Below are 20713 nucleotides of genomic sequence, written 5' to 3'. Positions count from 1 at the left end.
TTGATGAGTCCACCCTGCCCATTTGGTTCCATGCTATTACTCTAAAAGTTGCTGTTATGTGACTAAGCACACACGATATATGAGGTCATATGTCTATATTTCTTAAAAAGCTTTTTCAGCTGTGTAAAAAAAAACGTGAGCTTACTTTTCTTACCAAAGGCAACGGGTATTAGAGAATTGTTCTTTCCCATAAAGTTGCAATAATGCTTCATTTTCCTGGCAACCTCTTGTCTGGCAATTGCTGCAGCCTGGATCATAGCTGAGAACCAGGATGTAAGCAATTAAAGAACCCCATGAACAGCCAAGCCAAGAGAGGTCACTCTATGTCCAAATACCAAACATGCCCTCTGGGACTAGGAAAGCCCCTTAGTAATTCAAGTCTTATTTTGTCTTACCTAAATGCAATCTTAGAAGCTAGACCTAGAAATCCAGAAGTCCACGACAGAGTCCTGTCTAATATGGTAGCCACAAGCCACAGATGGCTACTGAGCACTTGCAATGTGACAAGCCCAGATGGAGATGGGCCATAAGTGAAAATGCATGCTGCATTTCAAAGACTTGGCATGGAAAGAAAATGTAAAAATTTCTCATGAATAGTTTGATTCTATGTTAAAACCATCATTTTTTGATATATTGGGTTAGATAAAATAGTTATTAGGATTGACTTCACCTTTAAGAGCTTTTTTATGTGGCTACAGGAATGTTTACAACCACATGTGTAGCTTGTATTTTATTTGTGCTGGACCATGTGGTCTAGAAGGTGGCATCTTCATAAGGGAAGCTCACAGAGGCAGTTTGACAGTGTGGTAGAAACCTGGAAAGCTATTTAAAAGGGCATCATAACTCAAAAAGCACAATTGTCTTGGGGACATTTAGCATAGGGATAAGCAGACCAATACATTAAAACAGCTTCTGAAAACAGTGCTGTGTTCTAGTCTATAGTCATTGATATTGACCAAGAAGACTGACTTGCCATAAAAGTGACAAGGTAATAACCCTTTCTGTTTGAGAACACAGATTTCTGACTAGACAAACACCAATAAATGAGGAAATATCAACTTTATTGTAGGTAACACAATTCTCAAATGTTGACTTTAGCTGCCAAGTTAAGCATCTTGGAATATTTTTACATGAAATCCTAAGGTCCAAAAAATTGGTTCATCATAGATTCTTGGACCATCAGAGCTGCAAGGGGCCCCTGAGAATACTTGCTGATTGTGCGGGCTGGCCTAGGCTAGGAAGGGGCCATAGAGCCTTGGGCTAGTCCCTTCCCTTTCTGGGACTCAGTGTCCCCATCTTTATAGTGACATGTAAGGGCCTGCCTGGCTTCCACACACTCCCATCCTGGGACTTTTACAATCCATTCAACCTTTTCTAGGTCTGTGTGTTTGGGGCTAGTTATGACTCATCAGCAAAATCCATGGCAGTCTAGAAAAGCTGAGGGTGGGGATTAGGGTGGCCTCCTCCCACAAAGTTCCTGTCACTGAGAAGCTTATTAAATGGCTTCCCCAGACACCCATCACCTTGGAAGGAGCCACCTATCAGAGTGACAGGCAGGATGGCAGTCCTAGCTTTTACAGCCCTGCAGCCAGGCTTCTCACTAAATATTTCTATCAAGACAGCACTTTGAAAGTGAGGCAACACCTCAATTTAAATGCTTTATTAGCCCAGAGTGCCACCTCAAAACCTTATTGGAAGCAGGCTGAGTATAAATTACAAATAAATAAATAAAATTAGCCCAGAAGCAGCAGCTGGGGCCAACAACCAGAAGGATGGTTGAAGCTTTGCTATTAATTGGGGCATCATTTACAGAAGTCCTGACTGCAAGGCAAAGAAGAATCTATAGACTGACTTCGTCACACTTCAGAGAATCTGTCCCCCATCCATCCCATTCTCTCTACTTGAGGCTTCAATTCCACTGAAGAAAATTTTTTTCTGCAACTGCTCTGTATTAAGCAGGAGATATAGAAAGCAAAGATCCTGCCTTGGAGGGGCCAGTCACATTGAGAGATAAAGAAAGTACAAAATGGCCAGGCCCAGGGTGGAAAGGACAGCAATGGGCCCTTATGCTGGTTTAGCATGGAGAGCACTTCCCCTGGCTGAGGAAATCAACAAAGGCTTCCTGGAGAAAAGGTCAGACCCCGACTGTCATGAACTCCGAGATCTGAACCTCATTCCACATGCCTCTGAAATGCTGTAGCAGAGGTAGAGGTTGAACGGTGGGGCAGCCCCAGCAAAGGCCTCACTGTCCTACAGAGGGCCTCAGAGCCAGAATGGCCTTTCAGGGTAGTCCCGAACTGAGGCAAGAGGCCTGGGCCTTTGTGCCCTACAGGAACCAATCTACATAAGCTTGATCACAGTTTCTCATCTGAGATGTCCTGGCAGCTGTAGGGGACAAAGGGACTCTGGGGAATGCATATAGAGGGGGACTGGCAGCAAGGACTCCAAAGAGGCCCTTGTCTACTAGTTATTCATAATGCAACAAGCATTAATTGAGCACCTTCTGCATGACAGGCACTCAGACACCAAAGAGACCAAGATCCGGTCCCTGCCCTTGAAGAGCTTACAGTCCAGTGGGGGAGACAGCCTCATATGCATCCAGTTACTTCATAAAGGGCTAACTTTTGACTTCAGGCTACATAGAGAGCAAGGAACAGTTTTGCTCCATGGAGGGAAGTCCTCCCACAAGGGGACATTTGAGTCAGGTTGGGCTGATGTGCAGGAATTCACTGAGTGCAGGGGGAGAGGGCTGTGTCCCAGGCAGAGGGGACAGCACATCCTCCAAGCTGGAGCAAGGCCTAGTTGTTGGTGGGCTGGGCCAATGGCTCCTGGGCTCCTGGTGGGGAGGCAACAATGCTCTCCCCCTTGGCCTCTCCCCAGCTGCTGACCCGCATGGACGACAAGATGTCTAAGATGAGCCGAGCCCTAGTGGGGATCAAGAAGCGGTTTCAAAAGACAGTGTCACAGTTTATGAATTCTGTCTTGTTGGCAGCAGGTAAGGAGCAGAAAAGTAGAGTGATGCCTGTCAGATAACTTCCTAAATCCTGGGTCACCTGCAAGGCATCTCTGAGGACAGCTTTTTAGCACCTGGGGAGGTGGGTGGGCAGGGCGACCTCCTCATCAGTAGATGGGGTAACAAGGTTCAGGCTCCCAAAGCAAGGGTACTTGCTCAGGGCCGTGTCTCAAGTAGTGGTGGCCTTTGCCACCTTCAGTTTTCTGAGCATGGTCCCATGTGTCCTCAGTGTCTCCTGTGGTTGTCTTATTTTCCTGGACCTCCCATCATTGTTCTATAACTCTCTCTGTCCCCATCTGGTTCACCTTTCAGCTCTCCCATATTCCCGTCATCCATTTGTATACCCTGTTCCTCTCCTTGCGGACAATCTCAGTAGAAGGGAAAAAAGCAGCCAGCTCACCAGTCTGTCCTTGTTAGGCCACAGGGTTCCCCCTGGGGCCAGCCTGGTGACCTCAAAACTGTTCCCACATCTAGATTTTCTTCCTGCTGTTGGGCCTGGGGACAGAGGAACAGTGACTTCCATTCCATGCCACCCTGGCTGGGCACCAGGGGGCTGTGTTCCAAGGAGTTTTTCCTCATCCCTAAAGACTCAGTTCAACTGTACTCCTCCTCCAGAAAGCCTTCCCTGGTTCCCTAAGCTGAATGAGTCATATGCTCCTTTGGGTTCCCACAGCATATGTAAAATGTGCTCTAATTATAAATCTTACTACCTAGCATTATGAATAGTTCTTTGTTTGTCCATCCCCCCTGTATCCCTGCTAGGAGTTCTCAGAGGCAGGGAACCCTGTTTTGGGTCATCTCTATATGTCTAGCATCCAATAAGCATCTGGTAAGTGAATGAAGGAATGAAAGGTCCCGGGCCTCAGAAGTTTTCAAGTCTAGTAGGAAAAGCAAAACAAGAATACAAATAAACACAACAAAGAAAGTAGATGGAAACTACTTAAATCTGGAGATATAGGGAACAGCATTCTCAGGGAAGAGAACAGCATGGATGCATTGTATACCCAGCCTCTATGAGTGCTGTGGAGGACACAGAACTGAATGAAACGCAGGCTCCTTGGCAGAAGAGGGATCTCAGCTGGGTCTTGACAAACGAGTAGAAATAAGATTGATTTGTTCTTACATTTCAGCCAGCATTTACCAATCCACTAACTGTACTGGGGTGGAGTTCTATGCCAGACAGCAGAAGGGAGGTGACCTGGCTTGTGAGTGTGTGAGAGTGGAGGAGTGGAGGGGAAGATGAGCTGAAGGGCTGCTCATGTGCAGAGCCTCATAGCAGGGCAGGGAAGGCCGGGCCATGAGGGAGAGTGACAGCCATGTCTTCTGTTAACAGGCCTATTCACCATAGAATACCCGGTTAAGGAAGAGGCACAAAGCAATCGAACCAAGGTGAAATCGGGTACCTATGTCGAGCGAGGCCCCAAGCCAAGTTTATACTCAGGAGAAGTCGTTTTATTACGATCTCGGTCAGCCCGACCTGAATCCTCAGTTGGAGAGTCTTCAAGGGAAGAGCATGGGTCCGTTTCTGTGAGCCCCACTCGGAGGAAGACCATCAAGACCCAAGCCAAAGCCATGATCACACCCAGGTAGGCTTGGGCCTTCATTGCTTCTGGCCTCCATGTGTCAGACATGGTGATGGGCGGTGGGCACACCATGAAGAACGAAACAGATGAGGCCCTTCCCTCTTGGAGCAGAAATTTTAGGGGTGTGAGAAGATAGACAATAAATACAAGAAGAGTTGAAGTCATTTTACGTAGTGATACAGGCTAGGAAGAAAGTAAATCAGGGTCACCTTAAAGCAGAGGTTGGCAACGTAGGGCCATTCACCAAATCTAGCCCCACCACCTACCTTTTTATAAGTGAAGAAGAGTTTTTAGCTTTTTAGATGCTTAGGGGGGAAAGATCAAAAGAAGAGTATTTTATGACATGTGAAATGATATAAAGTTTAAATATCAGTGTCCATAAGTAAGGTTTTGTGGGAATAGCCACACCCACTCATTTACATATTGCCTGTAGTTACTTTCCCTAAGACAGAAATGTTGAGTAATTATGACTAAGACCATCTGGCCTGCAAAGACTAGAATATTTACTATCTGGCTCTTTATGGAAAATTTTGACTAATGCCAGGGGTGGAGAGTGACTGGGAAGTCTGGGGAAGGTGCTAAATTAGATAGTCAGTGAAGGCAGTTCTGAGGAGGTGATATTTAAATGGGGACCCACGATGGGCATTGAGGAGGGCACCTGTGGGGATGAGCACTGGGTGTTGTATATGAGCCATGAATCATGGGAATCCACTCCCGAAACTAAGAGCACACTGTATGCACTGCATGTTAGCTAACTTGACAAGAAATTTAGAAAAAAAAGAATAAGTTTTACTATATTACCTTAAAGAAAATAAATGAGGAACCACGACGAGAAATAGGTAGGCACAGAGAAGGACAGGGAAGGGTTAGCAGGCAGAGGATAGAGCAAGTATAGAGACCTGTGACAAGAACAAGTTAGGTATGTGCTAGGGAAAGTAAGAAGGCCAGTGAAGAGCATGTTGATGAAGAGGGGAGATGGCTGTAAATTGAGGACAGAGAGGTAGCCAAGAGCCATATCAGGTGACCTTGTTAGTGTTATAGGAAATCATTCCATAACTTTAAGACAGCAAGTGACACCATCAGATTTATGGGTTTTTAAACTTTAAAAAATAGATAAAATACATGTCTTTTCTGTTTGTCTGTTTTAATTTTATATACTATCAATTAATATATATTTTCTATATATATAAAAATACATAAAAATGAACAAATCCTGAGTGCATATAGCTCAGTGCATATCACAAAGTGAACATACCCTATAATCAAATCAAGAAATAGAACATTACCAGCTCCTTAGAAATACCCTCTTGTCCCCTCCCACAGCTTCCTCCCCAAAGGGAAGAGTTCTAGCTTTGTAGATTAGTGTTTGTGTTCATTTTAACTTTATTGAAATGGAACTACAGTATTCAGTATGTAACTGGCATCTAGCCTCTTTTGCTCAACTATTATAATTATGAGTTGTGTGTAGCAGTGTTTTGCTCATTTTCATTGCTGTATGATAACCTATTTTTGAATACACTACAAATTATGCATTCTAATGTTAATGGATATCTGGGTTGCTTACAGTTTTGGTAATGGCAAACTGCACCAGTGTTAGCATGTGTCCTTAATTATTGTTGGTATATGCCTGGATGTGATATTGCTGGCCTAGGGTGGTAGGTACATGTCCCACTTCTTGTGGGACTGCCCATATTCTAGAGTGGTGGTATTGAGTGTCACTCCCACCAGTTCCAGTGGCTCCCCATCCTCACTAATGCTTGGCATTGCCAGTCATTTTAATTACAATATGGGTTTTCATTGTGTTTCCCTGGTGACTGTCGAGGTTGAGCACCGTTTTGATTGTGCATTGACCATTTTGTATATTCTCTTTTATAAGGTGCCTGTTTAGCTCCCTTGTCCGTTTTTGTACTAGTCATTCGCCTTTTCTTGATTTATATTTTGGAGTTCTTCATATGTTGTGGGTACAAGACTTTTGTCCATTATACACGTTGCAAACGATCTTACGTTTACTCTGGTAATGGTGTCTATTGAGGAACAGAAGTTGGAAAATTTTAATGTCCGATTTTCAATATTTTTCTTTATAATTAGCTTTTTATATCCTATTCAAGAACTTTCCTATTCAGAGAACATGACAATATTCAACAAAGTAACTTTCCTAGGTAACTTTTTTGTTTTTACTTTTACATTACATCTGTCCTCCACTTGGAGATTTCTGTAGTGATGTGAAATAGGAGCCAACTTTTAATCTTTTCCATCTATATCTATATCTATATCTATATCTATATCTATATCTATATCTATATCTATCTATCTATAGTTATCTATATCTGTCTTACTGATCCAGCATCCCCTTTTGAAAAGATTGTAACTTCCCTAAGCTTTTTGGTGCAAAGTTTGTCACAAGTTAAGGGGCTCTATGTGTATAAATTAGAGGACGTTTTCTGGACTCCTTATTTTGTTTCCTCTTTTCCAGTCTTTTACCAATACCAGGCTGTCCATTTAATTATCATAGCTTTATAACAAGCATTGATATACAGCAGAGTACGTACTAATACTTTGTTGTTCTAAATTGTTTTGCTGTCCCTTGTAGTTTATATTTCCATATAGGTTTAGAATCACCTTGCTGGTAAAAAAATGTATCTTGGCATTTCAACTGGATTGTTAATGTCTTTGTAATATCATGGTATTTCAATCTGTGAGTAGTATAGCTTTTTATTTATTTATGTCTTCTCTAATCTCTCTCTGGTTTGTAGTTTTCAACACAGAGTTATGTGTCTTTCATTAGGTTTATTTTAAAGTTTTTAGTAGTTTTTGTTGCTGTTATAAATTATGTTTTTAATTTAATTTTTTAATTTGTTGCTGGTTATATAGAAAGGCAGTTAATTATATTACAATTTAAATTTATTTTTAATTTACTTACAGTAAGCTTTACTCTTTTTGGTGTATAAGTCTGAGTTTTGACAAATGGATAGAGTTGTATAACCACCACCATAGCCAAGACATAGAACAACAGAACAGTTTTATCACCTCCTCCCCCCGACACGCACAATTCCCTCATGCTGCCCCTCTGTAGTCAAACTCTTCACTCACCCTTAATCCCTAACAACCACTGACCTGTTCTTTGTAGCTATAGTTTTGTATTTTCTAAAATGTCATATGAAAGGAATTGTACTGTGTATGGCCTTTTGAGTTTAGCTTCTTTCACTTAGCATAATGCATGGAAGATTTATTCATGTTGTTGCATGTATCAACAGTTCATTTCTTTTTATTGCTGAGTAGTATTCTATTTCAGGGGGCCCCTGCACTACTCCCACATTCAGAGATTTACCAGAACTCATGGGATTCAGCATATGGAAGCATTCATGTATAAGGTATTATAGTGAAAGGATGCATGATAGGATCAGCAAGGGTAAAAGACATAGGTAGAATCTGGATAAATCCATACACAGACTTCTTTATGCTCTCTCCCTCCTGTGAGGGGATGCACCAAGCAAGCTCCTTTCTCTAGCAGTGAAAAATGTGAAAATGTAGTAATGTATGCAATATCTCTGCCCAATCATGCCCATTAAAGACTCAGAACCCAAGGTTTTTATTGAGTGATAGTCACATAGACACTCTCTGCCTAGCAAATATCAAAATTCCAGACTGCTAGAAGGAAAGCAGGTGTTCGACATAAATCACATTGTTTACACAGTGTGGGCATAGCGTAGGAAATGGTTCAAGTGCCAGGTTTCTAGACATCGGCAAAGGGCCAACCTTGTAAGCAGGTCCTTCTAAAGATAGTAGCCTTCTATGTTAACTCTTTTGTGCATGTATTGCATGGCCTGGATGGATAAAAAGATAATTTATCCATTCACCTATTAAAAGACATTTGGAATATTTTCAGTTTTTGGTGATTATGAATAAAATTGCTGTAAATACCCAAGAACTTTATGTGATCATGGGCTTTCAATTTACTTAAGCAAATACTTAAGAGCTAGATTGCTGGCTCTTAGATTGTAAATCTATGTTTAACTTTATAAGAAACTGCCAAACTGCTCAAGTAGCTGTACATTACTCTCAGCAATGCATGAGGATTCCAGTTGCTTCAAATCTTTGTCAGTAATTGGCATCCTCAACTTTAAAAAAAATATTTTACCCATTCTAGGGGCACCTGGGTGGCTCAGTTGGTTAAGCGTCTGACTTCAGCTCAGGTCATGATCTCATGGTCCATGAATTCAAGCCCTGAGTCGGGCTCTGTGCTGACAGCTTGGAGCCTGGAGCCTGCTTTGGATTCTGTATCTCCCTCTCTCTGATCCTCCCCTGCTCACACTCTGTCTCTCTGTCAAAAATAAATAAACATTAAAAATTATATATTTTACCCATTCTAATAGATGTGCAGTGATATCTCATTATCATTTTAATTTGCATTTCTCTAATAACTAATGATGTTGAGCATCTTTCTATGGGCTTACTTACCATAATTTGGTAAAATGTCTGTTCAGATCTTTTGCACATTTTCAAATTGGGCTATTTGTACTGTCAAGTTTCGAGAGAGTTCCTTATTCTGGATATAAGTCCTTTATCAGAAAATTGACTTGAAATATTTTTCCCAGTCTGTGGCTTGTTTTGTTTTGTTTTGTTTTGTTTTGTTTTTTTGAACAAATTTATTTTGATGTAGTCTAATGTATTTTTTTTTCTTTTCTGAATTGTGATTTTGGTGTCATGTCTAAAAACTCTTTGCCTAAGCCAGTGGTTCTCAACCAGAGACAATTCTGATCCCCAGAGGACATTTGGCCATATTTTGAGAGTTGTTTTTTTTAAGTTTATTTCTTTATTTTGAGAGACAGCGTGCATACACATGCATGTGCACACACATGAGTGAGCAGGGGAGATAGAGAGAGAGAAAGAGAATCCTGCATTGACAGTGCAGAGCTTGACATGGTTTCTATCCTACCAGCTGTGAGATCATGACCTGAGCTGAAATCAAGAGTCAGATGCTTAAGTGGTTGAGTCACTCAAACACCCTGGAGACATTTTTTAATCATTACAATGTGAGAGGGATTGCTACTGCTATCTACTGAGTAGGGGTCAGAGATGCTGCTAAACATCCTACAATGCACAAAACGACCTGCACCACCACACACAAGAAAGAATTAAGTAGTCCAAAATGTCAGTAGTGCTGACTGAGAAAACCTGGTCTAACCCAATGTCACAAAGTTCTCCTTCAAAGTTTTATAGTTTTATGTTTTGTATTTAGGCCTATGATCTATTTTGAACTAATGTTTGTTTAAGGTACAAAGTGCGGGTTGAAGTTTATCTATTTTGCATATGGATATCCAGTTGTTCCAGTGCCATTTTTTGAGACGATGTCCTCTTCTCTGTTATGTTGCCTTGGTATTTGTGTAAAAAATCAATTGGCCATATATGTGTGGGTTTCTTTTTATTTTCTTAATATGGTGAATTATGTTGATTTCAAATGTTGAGCCAGCCTTGCATTCCTGGGATAAACTCCACTTTGTCATGAGGTACTATTATTTTTCTCTTTTGGTGGATTCAATTTACTAATATTTGGGGGAGAAGTTTTACATCTATAGTCATGAGGTTATTGGTCTGTAGTTTTCTTGTAATGTTTCTGTCTGGTTTGTCAGGGTAATGCTGGCCTAATAAAATGGGTTGGGAAGTTTTCCTACCTCTTCTATTTTGTGTTGAATTGGTTTTTTTTTTTTTTTTTCTAATTCACCAGTGAAACCAAGTTGCCTGCCATTTTCTTCATTAGAAAAATCTTTAAAACACACTTAATTACTTAAATAAATACAGGACTATTCTGGTCATCTGTTTCTCTTGAGTGAATTTTGATAGTTTGTGTCCTTAAAGGAATTGACCCATTTCATCTAATTTATTGAATTTATATGCATAGAATTGTTCATTAATATTCCCTTATCATCTTTTTAATGCCTGTAACGTCTTTAGTGAGAGCCCCTCTATGATTTCTGATGGTTATTTGGATCTTCACTTTTTTATCTCAGTCAGTTTGGTTGTAGTTTTGTTAATTTTATAATCTTTTCAAAGAATCAGCTTTTAATTTCATTGATTTTTCTCCATTGTTATTCTGTTTTCAATTCCATTATTTATGGCATTTATTTTTTATCTTCCTTCTGCTTGTTTTGTGTTTAATTTGCTTTTTACGGTTTCTAAATTGTAAGCTTGGATTATTGTTTGAGGCCTTATTTTCTAACATGTAAGTATTTAATTCTGCAAACTTCCTTCTAAACACTATTTTGCCTACATTCCATAAATTTTGCAATGATGGATTTTAATTTTAATTTTCATTTTGTTTGAAATATTTCCTAATTTCCCTGTGATTTCATCTTTGGTGCATGGGTTATGTAGAAATCCAATCTCTAATTTCCAAATCTTTGAGAATTTTCTAGATATCTTTTTGTTATTGATTTTAGTTTATTTCTGGTGCAGAGAACATATTTTGTATGATTTCTGTTCTTTTGATTTGCTAAGGTTTGTTTTATGATCCCCGAGTATGGTCTATCTTGGTAAATGCTACATGTGCACTTGAAAAGAATTGCATTCTGCTCTCAATGGGTGGAGTCTTCAGCAAATCTTTCAATAGAGGATCATTTACAAATGTCAATGAGGTACAGTCATAGAGTTGTTTAGCTCTTCTTATCCTTGCTGATTTTCTGTCTTCTTAGTCTGCTGGTTACTGAGAAAGGAATGTTTATGTCTCTAAGCATGATTGTGGATTTTTTTGCTTAAATTCCTTAAAATATGTATAACTGTTGAAAGCAAAAGTTATAACATTTTTGGGGTGTTTCAATCTATGTTTTCAATATCTTCAAATTTTATCATATTTTTGTTTCATAAATCTTGGACCCATGTTGTTAGGTATAGCACGTTTGATTCTTTTAACATTATGTAATGTCCTCTTCAGACCTAATAATTTTTTTTGTTCTGAATTCTACTTTGAATAAATAATAATAATAATAATAATCCCACTTCATATTTCTTTCAATTAGTGTCTGGTATAACTCTTCCATTGTTAATTTTATTTTTATTTTTTATCTTTTGTTTGTTGAAGTAAACTCTACACCCAACATGGGGCTCAAAATCACAACCCCAAGATCAAGAGTCACATGGTCTTCTGACTCTGCCAGCCATGCACCCCTCCATTCTGTTACTTTCAATCTATCTGTATCTTTATATTGAAACTATGTTTCTTGTAAACAATGTATAGTTAGGTCTTGTATTTTTATCAATATGACACTCTTTTAATTGGTGTATTTAGACCCTTTACATTTAATTAATTATTGATATAGTTAGATTTATGTCTACTATTTTATTTTTCTGTTTATATCCTGTTTTTGTTTTGTTTTTGTTTTTGTTCCTCTCTCTTCTCCTGCCTTATTTTGAATTACTTGAATATTTTTAGTATTCCCTTTTAATTTGTGTATTGGCTTTTTAGCGTATGTCTTTATGGTTTAATTTTTCTTTTTTAGTATTTGCCTTAGGATTTACATTCTACATGCCTCGCCCTAAACAGCCTATCTAGATTTAATATTGCCATTTTGAGGGAAATGTAATAATTTTACAACTATATAAGTCTTTTTATTCTTCCCCCTTTATACTATAGTTGTTGGTGTATTACGTCTATGTATATGGAAACACTTCAACAATGTTATAATCTTTGCTTTCATTGGTCATAAATTCTGAAGAGCTCAAGAAAAATATATGCTTTATTATATTTACTCAGATATTTGTAATTTCTGCTGCCTTTCTTTAATTTCTGAAGTTCTGAGTTTCCCTCTGAGATCATTCCCTTTCAGCCTGATGAATTTCTTCTAGCATTTCTTTTAGAGCAAGTCTGTTGGTGATAAATCTTTTTTATTTTCCCTCACTTGATCATGTCCTCATTTTGCCTTAATTCCTGAAGGATATTTTCACTGGATAAAAAATTCTGGTTCAATAGTATTCGAATTATATTTACTCAGGTATTTATAATGTTCTTCTTTCAGTACCTTAAAGATGTTATTCTCCTGTTTCATAATCTCTATAGTTTCTGATGAGAAACCTATAGTCATTTAAATTGTTGTTCCTCCATATGTACTCTGCCCATGCGATTGCTGCCACTGCCATATGAGTGCAATTCTGCTGCTGAAACTGGCCTTGTGGAAGAACCAGGAGAGGAAAAAGAAGACATAAAAAGATGATTCTCTTCACACTCCCAGAATTACGGGGATCTATTTTCTTCTTTCTTTGGCTAGAAAGAAGGTTTCTCCTCAAGGATTTTATTAACCAGTTCCATTGTTCACTTCTCCAGATTCAGTTCACCCTCAAGTCCAAGCAGGGATATATAAGAAAGAGAAAGACCAGGAAACTCACCACTACACACTGATTGTTCCTAAAGTTTTGACTCCTTGCTCCCTCCTCTCACAATCTACCTATTATTTATCTTTCAAAAGCACCAGGTAGTTTTAAAATATTCTTTCTAGAATTGTAGTCAATGGGAGAAAGAAACTACAGTGTGCTTACTCCATCTGAGTAAAAACTGGCAGCCACAAATGAATTCTGCATATTGACTTTTTACCCATTGATCCTGCTCAGTTCACTTAATAATAGTTTTATCAGTTGATTATTTTGGATCTCCAACATACATAGACTTATTATCTACAAGACTAAATTCTTCTTTTCTAAATATTATACGTTTTTATTTCTTTTATTGCCTAACTGCACTGGTTAGATCTTCTAAGACAATTTTCAAAAATAGTTACAAACAGAGAAGGAGGGAGGCAAACCATAAGAGACTCTTAAATACAGAGAAAAAACTGAGGGCTGATGGGGAGGGGCAAGGGGGGAAAATGGGTGATGGGCATTGAGGAGGGCACTTGTTGGAATGAGCCCTGGGTGTGTGCAAGCGATGAATCATGGGAATCTATCCTCCAAACCAAGAGCACACTGTATACACTGTATGTTAGCCAACTTGACAATAAATTATATTTTTAAAAAAAGGAAGTGGTAATGATAGGCATTTTGGTTCATTCTCAGAGGAAAGTTTTTCAGTATTTTTTTCTATTATGCTGTAGATTTTTTATAGAAACCCTTTATTAGATTAAAAATTTATCCTTTTAGTTCTAGTTTACTAAGAAATTTTTTTTTATCCTGAGTCAATATTAAATTTTATCGAATACCTTTTCTGCATCTGTTGAAATTTAGCATGTGCTTTTTCCCTTTATTCTATTATTGTGGTAAATTTTATTGATTGCATTTCAAGTGTTCAACTAATATTGTATTCCAACATAAATCTAACTTGGTTTTTATATACTATATCCCCTTTATGCATATTGCTAGATTTGGCTTGCTAATTAATTAATTAATTAATTTATTTATTTATTTATTTTTCTTTATTTTTTAAAATTTACACCCAAGTTAGTTAACATATAGTGCAACAATGATTTCAGGAGTAGATTCCTTAATGCCCCTTACCCATTTAGCCCATCCCCCTCCCACAACCCCTCCAGTAACCCTCTGTTTGTTCTCCATATTTAAGAGTCTCTTGTTTTATCCCCCTCCCTGTTTTTTATTATTTTTGCTTTCCTTCCCTTATGTTCATCTCTTTCGTCTCTTAAAGTCCTCATATGAGTGAAGTCATATGATATTTTTCTTTCTCTGATTGACTAATTTCACTTAGCATAATACCCTATAGTTCCATCCACATAGTTGCAAATGGCAAGATTTCATTCTTTTTGACTGCTGAGTAATACTCCATTGTGTGTGTGTGTGTGTGTGTGTGTGTGTGTGTGTGTGTGTACACACACACACACCACATCTTCTTTATCCATTCATCTATCGATGGATATTTGGGCTCTTTCCATACTTTGGCTCTTGTTGATAGTGCTACTATAAACATTGGGGGTGCATGTGCCCCTTTGAAATAGCATACCTGTATCCCTTGGATAAATACCTAGTAGTGCAATTGCTGGGTCGTAGGGTAGTTCTATTTTTCATTTTTTGAGGAACTTCCATACTGTTTTCCACAGTGGCTGCCCCAGTTTGCATTCCCACCAGCAGTGCCAAAGAGATCCTCTTTTTCTGCATCCTCGCCAACATCTGTTGTTGCCTGAGTTGTTGATGTTAGCCATTCTGACAGGTGTGAGGTGGTATCTCATTGTGGTTTTGATTTGTATTTCCCTGATGATGAGTGGCTTGCTAATGTTTTATCTAGGATTTTGGTACTTGTGTTTATGAGAAATATTGGCCAATATTTTTTTCCTTTCTTGTCATGTTCTGGTCAGTCTGGCTTCTTAAAATAATCTGGGAAGAATTTCTTATTTTTCTATTATCTGCTATTTGTACACTTGAGTTATTTCTTCCTTAAATATTTGATAGAGCTTACCAATAAAGTCATCTGCCCTGGAATTTTCTTTCAGTGGAAGTTTCAAGTAAAACTTTTATTTTTAATAGATATAGGAGATTCAGATTTTCTCTCTCTCTCTCTCTCTCTCTCTCTCTCTGTGCGTGTGTGTGTGTGTGTGTTTATTTTGGTAAGTTAGATTTTCCTAGGAATTTACCCATTTCATTTAAATGTTTATATTGCAACAAAGTTATTCAAAATATCTTCTTGTGATGTTTTAAATGACTGTAGAATATATAGTGATACCTCCTTTTACATTTATGTGTGCCTTTTTTCTTTTTTCTTCATATATTCACTTAGGATGATTTTCCTTCTGCCTAAAGAACCACCTTTAGAATTCCTTTAGTATGTCTGCTCTTGCCTAATTTTTTGTTTTTTGTTTTTGTTTTTTGCCTTAATATGTCTTATTTCACTTTCCATTTTGAATCATACTCTTGTGATTGGCAATTATTTTCTTTCAGCACTTTAAAGATGTCTCTCTGTTGTTTTATAATTTTCATCATTTCTATTAATAAGTCAGCTCCCAGTCTTATTGTTGCTTATTGTTGAAGGTAATGAGCCTTTTATTCTCTGACTTTTTTTTTTCTCTCCACCTTTAGTTAGTGGCCTCTTTTAGCAAGTTTTCCATGACGTGCCAAAATACAACTTTTATTGTATTCATCTTGTGTGTAGTGCTTCTTGACCTGTGGCTTTCAATGGTTTTGGAAAATTCTCAGCCATTATTTCCTTTTCTCTCTCTCTCCCTTCCTTCTTCCTCCCTCTTCCTCTTCTTTTCCCTCTCCTCTCAGCGTGGGACTCCAGGTATATCCACGTTACACCTTTTCACTACGTTCCATGCATTTTTTTTTTCTATGCTGTATTTTAAATCTTTTTCTTCCTTCTATACTTATGTCTAGATATTTTCTTTTCTTATACTTCTTTAACTTTATTTAAATCCAAGCTAGTTAACATATAGTGTAGTAATGGTTTCAGGAGTAGAATTGAGTGATTCATCACTTACATATAGCACTCAGTGCTCATCCCAACAAGTACCCTCCCTGATGCCCATCACCCATTTAACCCATTCTCCCACCCACCTCCCCTTCAGCAACCCTCAGTTTGTTCTCTGTATTTAAGGGTCTCTTATGGTTTGCTTCCCTATCTGTTTTTATATTATTTTTCCTTCCCTTCTGTTTGTTTTGTTTCTTAAATTCCACATGAGTGAAGTCATAAATGTATCTTTCTATGCCTGACTTATTTCATTAACATAATAAACTTTAGTTCCATCCATATTGTCGCAAGTGGCAAGATTTCATTCTTTTTGATTGCTGAGTAATATTCCATTGTGTATATATACCACATCTTCTTTATCCATTAATCAGTCAATAGACATTTCAGCTCTTTCCATAATTTGGTTATTGTTGATAGTGCTGCTATAAACATTGGGGTGCATATGCCCCTTCGAATCAGCATTTTTGCATCCTTTGGATAAATACCTAGTAGAGCAATTGCTGGGTCATTGGTAGTTATATTTTTAACTTTTTGAGGACTCTCTGTACTGTTTTGCAGTGTGGCTGCATGAATTTACATTCCCACCAGCGGTGCAAAAGTGTTTCCCTTTCTCTGCACTCTCACCAGCATCTGTTGTTTCCTGATTTATTCATTTTAGCCATTCTGACAGATATGAGGTGATATCTCATTGTGGTTTTGATTTGTATTTCCTTGATAATGAGTGATATTGAGAATCTTTTCATGAGTCTGTTAGCCATCTGGATGTATTCTTTGGAAAAGTGTCTGTCCATGTCTTTTGCCCATTTCTTCAGTGGATTATTTGTTTTTGGGTGTTGAGTTGGATAAGTTATTTATAGATTTTTGATACTAACCCTTTATCTGATTTGCAATAACTTCTTCCATTCCGTCGGTTGCCTTCTGGTTTTATTGATTGTTTCCTTTGCTGTGCAGAATCCTTTTATCTTGATGAGGTCCCAGTAGTTCATTTTTGCTTTGTTTCCCTTGCCTTTGGAGAAATGTCTAGTAAGATGTTGCTGCAGCCAAGGTCAGAGAGGTTGCTGCCTGTTTTCTCCTCTAGGATTTTGATAGTTTCTTGTCTTACATTTAGGTCTTTCATCCATTTTGAGTTTACTTTTATGTATGGCATAAGAAAGTGATCTAGGTTCATTCTTCCACATGTTGCTGTCCAGTTTTCCCAGTACCACTTGCTGAGGAGCATCTTTTATCCATTGGATATTCTTTCCTGCTTTGTCAAATATTAGTTGGCCATACATTTGAGGGTCCATTTCTGGGTTCTCTATCCTGTTCCATTGATCTATGTGTCTGTTTCTGTGCCAGTACCCTGCTGTCTTGATGATTACAGCTTTGAAGTCCAGAATTGTGATCTCTTCAGCTTTGGTTTTCTTTTTCAACATTACTTTGGCTATTGGGGGTCTTTTGTGGTTCCATGCAAATTTTAGAATTGTTTGTTCTAGCTCTGCTGGTGTTATTTTGATAAGGATTGCATTGAATGTGTAGATTGATTTGGGTAGTATTGACATTTTAACAATATTTGTTCTTCCTATCCAGGAGCATGGAATCTTTTTCCATTTCTTTGTATCTTCTTCAGTTTCTTTCATAAGCTTTCTACAGTTTCACCATACAAGTCTTTTAACTTGTTTGGTTGGGTTTATTACCAGGTACTTTATGGGTTTAATGCAATTTAAATGGGATCAATTCCTTGATTCCTCTTTCTGTTGTTTCATTATTGGTGTATAGGAATGCAACTTATTTCTGTGAATTGATTTTATATCCTGCAACTTTGCTGAATTCATGTATCAGTACTAGCAGGTTTTTTTTGGTGAAGTCTTTCAGGTTTTCCACTTAGAGTATCAGGTCATCTGCGAAGAGTGAAAATTGACTTCTTCCTTGGCAATTTGGATGCCTTTTATTTGTTTTTGTTTTCTGGTTGCTGACGCTAGGACTTCCTGAGCTATGTTGAACCACAGTGGTGAGAGTGGACATCCCTGTTGTATTCCTGACCTTAGGGGGAAAGCTCTCAGTTTTTCCCCATTGAGGGTGATACTAGCTATGAGTCTTCTGTAATGGCCTTTATGATATTGAGGTATGTTTCCTCTATCCCTACTTTCTTGAGGGTTTTTATCAAGAAATGATGCCGTATTTTGTCAAATGCATTTTCTGCATCTATTAAAAGGATCATGTGGTTATTATCCTTTCTTTTATTAATGTGATTGATTTGCAGATATTGAACCAGCCCCACAGTCCAGGAATAAACCCCACTTGATCATGGTGAATAATTCTTTTAATGTATTGTTGGATTCAGTTTGCTAGTTTCTTGTTGAAAATTTTTGCATCCATGTTCATCAGGGAAATTGGTCTGTAGTTCTTTTCAGCGGGGTCTTTGTCTGGTTTTGAAATCAATGTAATGCTGGCTTCATAGAGTTTGGAAGTTTTCCTTCCATTTGTATTTTTTGTAACAACTTTAAAATAATAGGTATTAACTCTTCTTTAAATGTTTGGTAGAATTCCCTTGGAAAGCCATCTGGCCAAGTGTAGGTATTTTCTACTGACCTGCATTCCAGTTTAGTAACTCTCTCTTTAAATGTATCTAGGCTGCTGATAAAACTTGTCTCTGGAGTTCTTGATTTCATTTATTCTATTTTTAAGTTCTAGGATTTCCAACTGATTCTTTTAGAGCTTTTTCTCTGATGAAATTTTTCATCTTGTCTCCTATTTTCTTACATGTATTAATCATGGCTACTTTAACACCTTTGTCAGATATGTGCAATATTCCTGTGGGTCTGTTTCTCATAGTTTTCAGTTAAACCTTGATTCTTTATATGTCTGATTTTTTGTGTATGCCAGACATTGTGTATGAAAAAATATAGAGAGAATTTGAGGCTTTGGATAATGCAATGTTCCTTCAGAGAGGACTTACCTTTGCTTTCAACCATCAACTTGGCTAGGTCCATATCACCCTCATCCAGACAGGAATTGAAGCTGTCTTTCAGTCTTTGTGAGGGCTTGTCTATTTCTGTTTCACTTTTACTCTTTAGGTATAGTTCTTCAGGTCCTCAACTAAAAGCCAGGACTTTTTTCAGGGACATCTTCTTTAGTGGGCCTGAGCTTCCATTTCACCCCCCCTACAACCAATGAACATGCCAGGAGTCTCCTCACCTTCTCAGCCTGTCATCCCTAGGTTTCACTCTCAGAATCAGAATTTTCCTTGAGGGGTAAAGCTGTCCTATATGTCATACTTACCTTTCTTGTTTTCTCTCTTTTTCCATATCCTGACCTTTCAAGTTCTCACTTATGAAATGCAAACATATTTTTGTTAATTTTTTCTCAGAAGGAGGGTTTGTCTAAACCCCCCTAGTCAGCCATTGTTGGAAGTGGGAAGGTTTTTGATTGCTTTGTGAGAAAATTATTTTAGGGTAGAAAGAGTGGAATCACAGTAGTTAGGAGAATATTTTAGTAATCCAGGTGACAGTGATATTGTGCTGTCAGGGGTAGTAGTAGAAATAAGGAGAAAATTAGACATATTTGTAATAAACAAAATATGTAATAACATATTTGTTAACAGAAATGACTAACTGATGTGGAATAAGAGAAAAAAAAGTATTATGGATGACTTTGAGGTAGTTGTCTTAAATAACTGAATGAGGATGGTGTCATTACCTTGGATAGGGAAGAGTGAGGGCAAAGTAGGTTTAGGTGAGAATAAATGTGCAAATTACAAATATACTCCTTTCAGTATGCATTTGTATCTATGTGAGCAAGGATCCTGACCCAGATGGAGAAAATTCAGGACTTATTCAGAGCCACTGTTACTCAGTGGACCCCTGAGTCCATTTCTCCTTTGATCTTAAAACTCACTCTCCTCGTGTGGTAGAACACATCCCTAAAACCCTGGAGTTACAGGAATTAACCAAGTTTATACAACTCTAGGACCTTCTGGTCTAAGTAACTCTAACTCTCAAAACCTCAGTTTCCTTATTTGTCAAATGGGTCTAATAATCCCTGCCCTGTCTACCCTCTCCCTGTATGCTCTTCTAAGTTCCTGGGAAGGACAACGTCTATTAGATTTGCAGAAGTGCTATTTAAGCTGTAAGTGCTGTAATAACTTAAAATAGTGTGCTTCTGTATTTTCAGATACCTCAGAAACATTGTGGGAAGTGAGGAAGGAACTAACAAATCTGTTTAGTGAACCAGTCCTGCCCTACCATATACCTGGATTAGGTTTTCCTTAGGCAACAGGCAATAAGGCACCAAGGGGAGCAGTGTTTATGTGGGGAGCTGGAAGACAGGATTCCCTCTCCAGAGACAACAGTGAGCAAAGGTGAGCAGAACCTGTAAAAGCCCCTTTTCCTAACCTTCCAGTCTCAGGAGCCATAAACAGAATGCTGAACAGCAGAGCACTGAGCAGGAGAGGCAGTTTCCAGTTACTCCAACAACTGTTCTATCTTGAAAAACAGGCAGCCCAACTCTTGACAGGAACTGAAGGGATGGACTGCTAGGCATGGGAACTTAAGTGCCAGGCTTTCAGCATTGCAGAGGCCAGAGCTGGCAGGTGGAAGATGAGGACTGTTTCAAATGTGTGGGCCTATCTGAAGAGTAAAGTCAAGTTAGACTGGGAAGGGGAACAGTTGATGAGACCAGGCTGCAGAGTTTGGATTTGACTTTCAGGGCAAATGACTAAAACCTGGACAGAGAGAGCAATGG

The 20713-nt window shown here is 38.3% G+C and overlaps 1 protein-coding gene across 10 annotated transcripts in view; it reads left to right on the top strand.

Annotated features, from left to right (window-relative positions):
- The window catches only part of CA2H3orf20 (chromosome A2 C3orf20 homolog), a 95329-nt gene that overhangs the window by 49259 nt on the left and 25357 nt on the right, over positions 1-20713 (top strand). For all 10 annotated transcript variants that reach the window (XM_042911507.1, XM_042911522.1, XM_042911515.1 and 7 more), the window contains 2 exons: positions 2881-2995; positions 4347-4599. In XM_042911507.1, the coding sequence (XP_042767441.1) occupies positions 2881-2995; positions 4347-4599 (368 nt within the window). The remainder of the gene's footprint in view (positions 1-2880; positions 2996-4346; positions 4600-20713) is intronic.

This window comes from Panthera leo, chromosome A2 (genome assembly GCF_018350215.1).
Source record: "Panthera leo isolate Ple1 chromosome A2, P.leo_Ple1_pat1.1, whole genome shotgun sequence".
In the NCBI taxonomy this organism is placed as follows: domain Eukaryota; kingdom Metazoa; phylum Chordata; class Mammalia; order Carnivora; family Felidae; genus Panthera; species Panthera leo.
Note: the sequence above shows the minus strand (reverse complement) of the source record. Positions and strands in the feature narration are given on the sequence as shown.